The 10,724-nt window shown below is 38.5% G+C and overlaps 1 protein-coding gene across 1 annotated transcript; it reads left to right on the top strand.

Moving 5' to 3' along the window:
- Positions 1 to 202: 202 nt before the first annotated feature.
- Positions 203 to 10,675, top strand: LOC106958073 (perforin-1-like). Its single transcript, XM_015049798.1, has 5 exons — positions 203 to 1,633; positions 5,438 to 5,991; positions 8,846 to 8,984; positions 9,065 to 9,276; positions 9,608 to 10,675. Exons 2-5 carry the CDS (start codon positions 5,459 to 5,461, stop codon positions 10,473 to 10,475), a joined length of 1,752 nt encoding a protein of 583 aa, XP_014905284.1. The 5' UTR covers positions 203 to 1,633; positions 5,438 to 5,458; the 3' UTR covers positions 10,476 to 10,675.
- Positions 10,676 to 10,724: the final 49 nt, after the last annotated feature.

The following is a 10,724-nucleotide window of genomic DNA, read 5'->3' as shown; positions in this document are numbered from 1 at the left end:
AGGTTAAACTTATTTCTGTTATTTGAATAATCTACACTGCTGAATTAAGCTGTACTGACGCTTGCAAAGCATAGCTAATAAAAAAAAAGTTTATAAAATTATAGAGAAGTAGTGCACCTGCATGTTTTTGTACTTTCATTTGAGTCTACTCCTTCTAAGAATGTCTGAAAAAAAAATCAGACGATTTTAAGCAACAGTTTAATGTTTTTTGGTGCTGCACCATTACCTAGCAACCCCAGCTGAGCTTGGCCTGGTTACCTAGCAACCCCAGCTCAGCCTGGTCCCGTTACCTAGTGACCCAAGTGGAGCTCCAGCATGTTTGGTCAACTAATTTTTCCGCTGTATGGGAAAGTCAGCTGTTCTGTTGCTGACTTAGCAATTCAGAAAAGATGCTTGTATCAGTAGCGCCTGCAGCTGCACCTTGAAATATTACTTTAAGTAAATAAAGAAAAGAATAGGTTTGGGATTTTTTATTATCTAACCCTCTTTACTATTAGCTAAATTGTGGAGAAAAAAAGATCTTATGTGTCAACACATCTTGCAGCATCAGAGCAGTCATTTGGATCCTGCCTGAGATTTCTAACGTGCTTGGTTCTGGCAAGGTCGCCCTTTATGACCTTTTTTTGTGGTTTCACGAACTGAAGAGGTAATGGGTCACCCGGTTGGCCGACAATGACATCTGCTGCCCCCTACTGCCCCCTACTGCATCTTACTGCCTAAACTAAACAGTTAAATCTAGTCAAAACGTTTGCAAAAATAGTTGAAATTAAGCAAACATCATTAGTTCACCTTCTCCTCCTCTGGACGTCGCAGACACACCACATGGGTAGGCTTTGCTTTCATGTCTTTGTGTTGGAGATGTGGTTGTGCTCTTGTGGGTCAGGTGCAGTGATAGTATTGTGACTACCCTCCATAATATCCTGCAGGCGCCTCTGGTTTGTATAATGTTCAAAGACGGTTATAATTCTTCTATTTGCAGCCACTGAGTTGGGGCTGTGGCCAGCAGCATTTTATACGGATTTAAAGTGACAGACGCCCTAAAAAAGCTCATTCTGAACTGAGCAGACCAAGAATGATTTTTGCAACAAAAAAATGTAATGAACATGTTTTGTATAGACCATAGACCTATTCTAATCTGTGCAAGGAAGAATAAAGGTCACCTCAAGTTCTTCAAAGGTGGTACAACTGTCACTGTGTGTGGTTTATATTCTACTGGTGCTTTTCTGTTTTGTGTATCTCTTTTTCCTTTCAGCTGATTTAATAGGGCCTAACTTTTTCTCCAACAGTCTGACTTAGTTTTTCTCCTCTTCTCATAAAATATGACTACATCCATCCACTATTTCAGGGAAATGACATATTTTTTGGTCTCTGGTTTCTCTCTGACTGATAAACTGGCCTGAGTTTCCTCTCGTACGTTATACATATGAGTTTACATCGACCACTTGCTGCTCTGAGGAAAAGCATACGAAACCTTTCAACCACACTTTTTTTATGTTCTTCCTGCACTCGTTTAAGACCACTGTCACCTCAACCCCCTCACCACCTCCTGCCCCATTTCTCTGAACGTTAAACGCTTTATATCGACATATGTTCACTCAGTTTCACTCCTGCACAAAGAACAGGCAACAGATCGGTGAGTCGTCCCTGATTTGCTATGAAATCGATGTGTTTTAACTTAAACAAGTGGATGCAAGTTTTGTTATATCGTTCGGATGGGTAACAGAAATGCTTGTGTTATAGTTGCGATTATATTTAACACTGTTTTCACTAAACTCCTTTGAGGTGTTTGTGTCATTATTAAATACAGCTGAGTAGAAAGAAAGGTCACCAGCCTTCTGCACTGCAGAAGTGCAAAATCTTACCGAGTATTTTTGGTCTAGTTTCTACTGCAAATATTTTTGTACACTTGAAATAAGACAAGTATGTTTTCACCAAGATATAGGAGCTTGTTTTTAGTCAATAATTCCTTAATATTAATTACTATACTGAGTATAAATGCAGAAATCATCATGTCGAAGGGAAGGGGAAAAGTCAATAATTTGAGTAAATGTGGGACCCAAAAACTTAAGGGTTGGTAGAGAGAATTTATTTTAAAGAAAATATCCAGATGTTGCTAAAATATTCCAAAATGTTGAAAAGAAAAATGTTTGGCACAAAGAATGGAGGACCACAGTTAGACATGGTGGTGGCAGAATCATGCTCAGGGGTTACTTTAATAGAACCGTTTTAGGGTTGGGGTTTTTTATTTGTTTTGACCTGAAATGTTATAGTGTCATCTGGAAAACCAAAGTAGAAGAAAAAAGATTCCCTGTTTCCAGAAACTCAATGGATTCCAATTATAGATTCAAAGTTATCCAAAGATCTGGATAACTTTGGTATAGTTGAGACGGGAAATTACACAAAATCAAGACTGAATGTTGAAATTAGGTGCACATTTCTGCAACCCTCAAGCTGAATAATGTCTTTGCCGTTGAGCTACACAGGATAAATGTCAATATATGGAAAAAATATTAACTAGATGGCATTTTAATAGGGGTGGACGTACTTTGAGAGCCATAATATGCTTTGAAAATGTCCTTTACAGGGGGTCATGAAAAGATTTCACTCCATAAGGAGATAAATAGCTATTAAGTTAAGGTATTATTATAATACTATTGTTGTTTTGACACCATTTTCAAGCAATAATGACATTATAATGCAACAACACATTCTGAAAGATCAATAAACTTTCAATTCTAGTCAACATTTAACATAAACTAAAAGACAGGTTAAATATCCAAAATAAATAAACAAAACAACAGAAACAATAAATAAAATTAATTATAAAGTCTCTGTAAACAGAATTGTCCTTCAAAAACGTGGCTAATTGGGACCAAAGTACCAAACTGAAGACTTTAGTCATCACGTTTTTGATAGAAAGACAGAAAAGAGAAAAAAGAATAAATAATGCAAATGGAAACTATTGAGCTGTCTTGTGTCGTGATTAATTGATTTACTGCTTATTGCAACAGGCCTACACTTCTTTCACAGCAGCTGATGTTCTTAGTGGTTGCAGATATGAGAAATTTGCTAATAATATGCAACTTTACATTTCTCAGGTGATTATATTATGGAGCTTTTTAGTTACATACCCAAGTTTTTTTTTAAGTCACAAAGAGCTTCAGATGCAATAAACCAAAATGTTTGACGGAAACTCCTTTATTTTAAATTCTGGTGCACATCTTAACAGAATGTTGCTTAAAACTTAAGGTCAGGTAAAGAAAGTAATTGTTTCTCTTTGATCATTTGCATCTTGGTGGTAGACCACAGCAGTAAAAAAAAAAAAAAAAGGTAAACGAGATTAAGGTCAAAGTCATAGCTGAAAGAGATCAAAGATATAACGATACTCACAAGGCTTTGACCAGAGATTTTATCTTCTTTGTTATGAGCTGCATGAAAAATGTTGCTTGAAATAATGATTTCATGTAACGTCTGGACACATTTCAGGTCAATCAGGCCAGGATTTTAACTCAAAGCCTTGCTGAGAACAATGTTTTTTTTTCAATACAGTTTAGTTTTATTTTGTTGTGACTTTTTGTTTGGCAAATAAAAAATTCAGTAGAAACATGTCGCAGTACAACCGTTGGACAGACAGCCTACTGTGAGTTTAAGACTATAAATGACATCACTAACTCATTAAGAATGAGCTAAAGATTAATCATAACTGTACTATTTTTTTAATATTTTAATAGTTTTGATTCAGTAGTTAAGTACATTGCTTTATCCATCTATTTTGCATATCATTTTACTAATGATCTTAACATGGACGTCGGAAATGAGGATCGGGATTATTGAACTGAGCGGCTTTAGTTGTTTTTGCCAGTTTTTTCATGACTTCTACTTGTTCGAGTGAAGCTAATTTCTCTGTGAACCTAACTCAACGGGTTGGGGTTCATAGACGGCGGTACAAGTTTGAAACGGCTAGCTTAGAAACAGACCCATACCTCCTCCCTCCTGACGTGTTGCTCAAATTTCCGACTCTGCCTGAATTAACAACACATGATTTATATCACTGTGTCATAAACAGCGTTTCCCCTTCAACCGGAGAAGCTTCAAAAACGTACAGAAGACAGAAGAGATGCTAACCAGTTTTTTTTAATTATGCTAACCAGTTTTGTTCCGTACATGCTAGGCTACATGACGGTGGAGCATTGTTTCCATGGTTACGGACGGTTAGACGCGTATCTTCTCCATAATGCAATATTTGATATCTTTCTAATCATACTTACTTATAAAGTTTATAAACGTTACGTCTTCTTACATTGTAAAAGTGTGTTCACTGCAAATCCGCCATTACACCGAGGGCTACCAGTCATTATGATTAACAGCTGCCAGTCATTGGCTCCAATCGCCATCTTCCCTCATTAAAAGATAAAATAAAATGACAAGTTTGGTTTTCATCCTTGTCTGTTTGTGCAGCCGGCCGCTCAGCACCTTATGACCATTTTTGCTGCGAAATCAACTAAATAAAAGCGATATTAGGCTACCACGTGCGTTTTTTAACAGGCTTTACTATGAGCTCATTGGTTGTTTTTGACGGTTGTCATGGCGGAGTGGGCGGAGTTTTGAAGAGTGACGTCACGCGCAAAGAGTCAATACGCAGTGATTATTTTGATCTTTTTGTATGAAATAAACAATAAAATATACTTTTTTATTTAGTGTGTTTTCTAGTTTTTACTAATTAATTTTAGTTAAATCTTTAGTTTTAATTTAGTTTTTATTAGTTAAAGTAGTAGTTTTCGCTTTTTCATACTTTAATTGGTTTGTAGGTATTATGAATCTGTGTACATCCATTGGGTAATGAATACCCATAAAAGATACTATTTTCAAAAAAATGTATTAAAATTATTGATTGTGGTGTTTTATCCCAACTTTTTAGGATGCCTTTTTGCAGACTATCAATCAAGTTTATTTGTACAGCACATTTCAGCAACAAGGCAGTACAGAGTGTTTTACATCATGAAAACACAAAAATACAGTCGGCAATTGAGAAAACTTGTAAATATTTTACATTTTGTCAAGTGCCATCAAAATGTTTGTCAATGTTTAATTTATTATGGTTCAAAAGCAACTCTAAACAGGTTGGTTATTAGTCTAGATTTAAAGAACTAAGTGTTTCAGCTGTTTTGCAGTTTTCTGGAAGTTTATTCCAGATTTGCAGTGCATAGAATCATAATAAGCACTTCCAGGAGGGTTATGGTGTGCCATAACTGCCGACAGTTATGTAAACTGTTTACACGTCAATTCCAAAGGCTAATAAATAGATTAAATAAATGTGTTAGTTTTATAAACACACAATATAGTTCCGGTTAGTTATAGTTTTTCCCCATTAATCTTAATTTAATTTAATTGCAGTTTTTGTTATAGATTTTGCTGAGAAAAAGTTTTTCTCTTTCAGTTTACTTCCAAGGACAGCAGCATGTTCCTGTTGAGTTTTTCCATCTTTGCCGGCTTCCTGCTCTGCCTCCCTCAGTATTCGACCGCAGCCTGCACTGAAGGAAAGCCCAGAGAGTGTCAGGAGGCCGAATTCGCTCCTGGATCCAACTTAGCTGGGGAAGGCTTCGACATCACCAAGATGGAGCGAAAATCTGCGTTTGTGCTCGACATGAATCAGTGGAAACGCAAAGACAAGACTTGCACCCTGTGCACTAACCCGTTTCTGGAGGGCAAAAAGATGAAGCTGCCCCTGTCCGTGCTGGACTGGAGGGCCAAGCAGACCTGCAGTGCTAAAGTTTCCTCCAAGCTCCACAAATCCAGCGAGTCTCTGGTCAGCTCCAGCACCTCCTCTGTTGAGAACAACTGGAAGACCGAATTAGAAGTCGAAATGAAAGGTAAATCTGGCAGCCTGATGCTGGCTGGGACCACATCGAAGGTGGCTGAATATTCCATGGAGAAAACAAAGAATGACAAGTTCAGCTTTGCGAGTACCAGCATGTACTGTGAGTACTACAGGTAAGAAAAACGTTCTGCAAAACGATTAATATGTTTTCAGGTCAAACCAAAGTTTCAGAAGCATCTAAAATGCTTCTGAAAAGGGACCTGTTATGCAAAAATTTACATCTTAAACGTCTTTATTCTTCAATTTGGCTCTCAACTGCTTCTTAAACAGCCCAAGTGTTAAAAAAACAGCCATTTTTTGGAAACACGTTAATGTTTTATAGTGTCTGAAAAATAAGCCATTTCAAAAACCTCCCATTTTTTAAGTCACATTCCACAGGCACTGGGCCGTTACCTAGCAACTCCAGCAGAGTTCCACCGGTTACCTAGCAACCCTGGCAGAGTTCCACCCAACCGAAGAATCTAAGTTTAAAGTTGATGTATTATGCTCCCTTGCACCGGTTATTATAGGTCTAGATAGATAGCAATACATTGTTTGCATAAAATCGTTCTCAGATAGAGATTTTAATCTGATCAGTTCAGAAGGAGCTGTTTTATGGGCTCTTGTCACTTTAAATCAAAATATATTGCTGCCTAACTCAGCATTTACACTTACACATGAAAATGGCTGCAAACATCCATCCATCCATCCATCCATCCATCCATCCATCCATCCATCCATCCATCCATCCATCCATCCATCCATTTTCTTACTCCCTCGTTCCTATTGGAGTTGGGAGGGGTGCTGGTGCCTATTTCCAGCAAGACTGGCTGCAAACACATGTGCACAAACACTTATCTTTTCCAGCAACCATTGTACAGCGAACACAGTGGTAAAACCAGCTGACCAGATGTACTGGAGTGCCACTTAGGTTGCTAGGTTACGGACGGAGCTCTGCTGGGGTTGCTAGGTAACGGGGCAGCGGCTGCTGATTTGTTACGTCACATTCCGGAGGTTTCTGACATGGCTACATTTCCATGTACTCCTGCTTGAACAAACTTGAATCAAATGAATATTTAAAGACCAAACCTTTGAGAAACTCCCTGATCATTTTCTTCCCAGACCAACCTTGCCCAATATGAAAATAATCAACATAGTAATTGTAATATTTGGGTTTTCCAGTGTTTGCAGCAATGGTTATCATCATGCTTGTACAACAACCCACTTTTCTCTGCAGAATTGCAGCCACATTGGAGGTTAATCACCATTGACCTCAAACATAGTCATGGTGCAGCATTGGTTTTTCTCTTGAACTTTGTTTAGGCCACTGGGAAACATTTTTTTCTCGTCGTTCAGAGGTGGTCTTACTGTTGTACTTTGCATCATTGCCTTTCACTTAATTAGGGAAATTAAATCATTGTTTAAAGCTGTTTTTAAATATATATTCAGGCTATTTTTGTCTCCTAAAAATGTGCTTGATGATCTGAAACATTTTTTTACATTCACTTTTTTTATTATTATTTTTTAACAACATAAAACAAAAACTATTGCAGTTTGAGTCGATCTTAAACATTAAATGAGACACCAAGAGCCAAAAACAGAAGAAATCTTAACGGGGAAAACATTTTTCAGAACATAATTATGAATATTATATGAATTACCGGCTGAGAGTTTCACTGTTTCAATTCTGCAGAAATGAATCTTAAATTATGTTGCTTGATGCAAGATTTTAGCTGATAATCTCCTCTTGTTAATTTTTCTACGTTTTATGTTGTGCTCTGCTAATTTTAAATAACATTTTTTTTTAAAGTAGAGGAGAAATCATTGAAACTTTGAAATTCCTAGCTGGTCCACAACTGAAGCACAAACCGTTTCTTTGTCTGCTGTTGCATGCCGCATAGGCCAAGAAGACCAACAAGGTTTTATGTTTTTACGTTTAGTTTCTGTTTTTACTTGTAGAAATTTGTTGCCTGAGGTTTTACACCTTCTTGAAAAAAACCCGTGGTCATGACAACGACACGCAATGAGGCGGGAAGTGGGGGCACAAACATCCACACCTTTTACTCAAAAACATTATTGGGCACGCACGTTTATTCAGCTTGTATAAAAACAAAAAACAAAAGTTGTTGGAAGATGGTTGTCATTTTTACTGCTGTAAATAGACTAAAATTGTATTCTTGACCAAAAAATTGATCCAAAAGCTGAGGAAACTGCAAAACTTTTCATTCAGGCAAATAAGATTTAGTTTTTTTTTCTTCTTTGTTTCATTAATGTTGCGTGTTTGATTTATTGTTGATCAGGTAATCAAAAGAAAAGAACCCACAATAAAATTATTTTGCATTTTTAAATGGAGAAATGAAATTATGGTACTTTCAACTTATCTAAACTATATTTCATATTTTTTCATACCTGAAATATGGATTCATCTACGTCAACATATTAGGGACACAGTAGGTTCCAAAAGAGAAAGGGGGGGAAAAAACTCTGAAATTTTGAGATTAATTTCAGAAATTTTCTTAAAAAGATGGAAAAGTCAAATGTTTGACTTTTTAGAAGATCTCTGATATTAATCTAAAAATTTATTTGTTTTCTTTGAAAGTTTTTTGTCAGAAATTTACTCCTTTTATTTCCTATTTATGGAAATTTCCCATTCGTATTCGTCAAACCACAAAAGCTTTACCTTTATTTTTACACATTTACTTGTTAAAAAGTGAACATCGATGCACATTCAGGAATGTAAACGTTACATAAAATCTGCCAGATTTAGACTGAATTTTTCTGTCTAGATGCCTTTTGAGATGAAGTTTTCTTTGTGCTAATAGTTCATAACTTGCTTGTAGCATTAAACTGAGTTTAGTATCGTTTATTTGGCTGTTTTTGGAAAGATTTCATACCTCCACCTGGCATCAGTTCATCTGATAGAATCCACCAAGACTAAATGAAGCCAAACTGGATTTGCTTCATTGTTTTTGTGCCTTGCTCCTGCAGCTACAGAGTGTCCAGCACTCCCAAGTTGAACAGAGATTTCAACAAAGCAGTGAAAAAGCTTCCTAAAGTCTACAGCCCAGAATACAAGTCCAGATTTTACACGCTGATTGATGTTTTTGGCACCCATTACATCACCAAGGTGAGTAACAACAAGCATTACTGAGGCGAACAGGACACAAAGAGTTAAATGAGCTGAATGGGTTCATGATGCTGTTTCAGGTGAAGCTGGGAGGACAGATCAAGTCTGTGACCAGCATCGCGAATTGCGAAGCGAGTCTGCAGGGTCTGAGAACAGAGGAAATCCAAATGTGTCTGGAGGCCGAAGCGTCTGCAAGCATCAAAGTTAATATAAAAGCAGAGACAAAGCACTGCCAGACGTCTGCAGATAAACTGGACAGCAAGAAATCCTTCTCCGACACCTTCAGCGACAGGTACAGAACATTTATTATGCTACTGCCTGGGCTCGGCGATTACTCCACAAAACCGATTAAGCAAATCTTTGGTTTTGAAGGTTTATTTTTGGAATATAAGATTTTTTTCCACCAATGCACTCGGGTTTTCCATAGTTTAAATCGATGTCAGCACGGCCAAAGCCGCCATCTTGTTTTACAGCTTATTTTTATTTGGACTTTTATTTTGATTATGAGAATTCTGAGAAAAAAACATTTAAAAATTCTGAGATTAATGTGAGAATTTTGAGTAAAAAGTCAGAATTCTTTATTATTACTAGTTGGCCCCAATCCTCTGATTTTCTGTCTCCAGGTTCACAGAAATAAAAGGTGGGCTCACCACAGACTCGGACCTTCTTTTTTCCGCCAACAAAAACCCAGACGCCTACAAGGAATGGCTCACTTCGGTCCCACAGTATCCAGACCTCGTTTCGTATTCCCTCTCCTCGCTCCACGAGTTGCTCCCTGAAAACACTCCGGTCAGGAAAAACCTGCGCAAAGCCATCAGCCATTACATTTTGGAGAAAGGCCTGTGGAGGAACTGCAGCGAGCGCTGTCAGGCCGGAATACGGACCGACTCCAAGGACTCCTGCGTCTGCCAGTGCCACAACGAACCAGCGGTGAACACTGACTGCTGCCCGACCCGGAAGGGAATGGCCCGCATCTTTATAACGGTGGTAAAGGCTGAGAGTCTGTGGGGGGACCACAGCAGCGGCACGGACGGCTACGTCAAGGTCTTCCTCAACAAAGAGGAGGTTTACCGTTCTTCCGTCATTGTAAACAACAACAGCCCGAAGTGGGGCGCCATCGTTGACCTAGAAACCAGGGACATCTCTTCTGGAAGCGTCGTGCGGTTTGAAATTTGGGATGAAGACAACAAATGGGACGACGACCTGCTGGGAGAATGTGAGCGACGCCTGTCTGCCGGAGTCTTAGAAGACGTGTGCCCTCTCCAACATGGCCGATTCTACTTCAAATGGGAAGTGAAGTGTATTCCGAGTCTGACCGGAAGTTTGTGCACCGAGTATAACAAGTCGCGCATGAGGGAAAGCCTGAGGAGCCTGTACGTGTCCCGTCACGCCCACCCGATCCCGAAATCCGTGCTGGTGGAGATGGGAGTGTTTGTGGATGAAGGGAGCTCCCACTGGAACCAGAGCCTGGCTGGCAAAACCTCGGTGTGAGCGGCTTTTATCCACATTTAGCCCAGCAAGTTGGCATTATTTCCAATATAGCGGCCTGTTGGCATGTTAATGATTAAACTGCACAGCAATAATGTCGGGCTGGGCGATAAATTGACTTGATCGATTAATCGAATCTTTGGTTTTTGAAGATTTAATTATTGGAAAATTTGGGGGGGGGGGGGTTCTTCTTTTCTTTTTTGGTACGAGGGGGGGTTGGGGCCAGCCCAAAAAAAAAAAAAAAAATAAAAA

This window comes from Poecilia latipinna, unplaced genomic scaffold (assembly GCF_001443285.1).
Source record: "Poecilia latipinna isolate Pla-1442-1.1 unplaced genomic scaffold, P_latipinna-1.0 Scaffold960, whole genome shotgun sequence".
Lineage (NCBI taxonomy): Eukaryota > Metazoa > Chordata > Actinopteri > Cyprinodontiformes > Poeciliidae > Poecilia > Poecilia latipinna.
Note: the sequence above shows the minus strand (reverse complement) of the source record. Positions and strands in the feature narration are given on the sequence as shown.

Bases quoted from the DNA above. Each gene is read 5' to 3' on its own strand.
- LOC106958073 (XM_015049798.1), top strand. From the start codon at position 5,459: ATGTTCCTGTTGAGTTTTTCCATCTTTGCCGGCTTCCTGCTCTGCCTC. The intron at 5,992-8,845 runs GTAAGAAAAACG...TTGCTCCTGCAG, and splicing joins ATGTACTGTGAGTACTACAG to CTACAGAGTGTCCAGCACTC. The intron at 8,985-9,064 runs GTGAGTAACAAC...ATGCTGTTTCAG, and splicing joins GCACCCATTACATCACCAAG to GTGAAGCTGGGAGGACAGAT.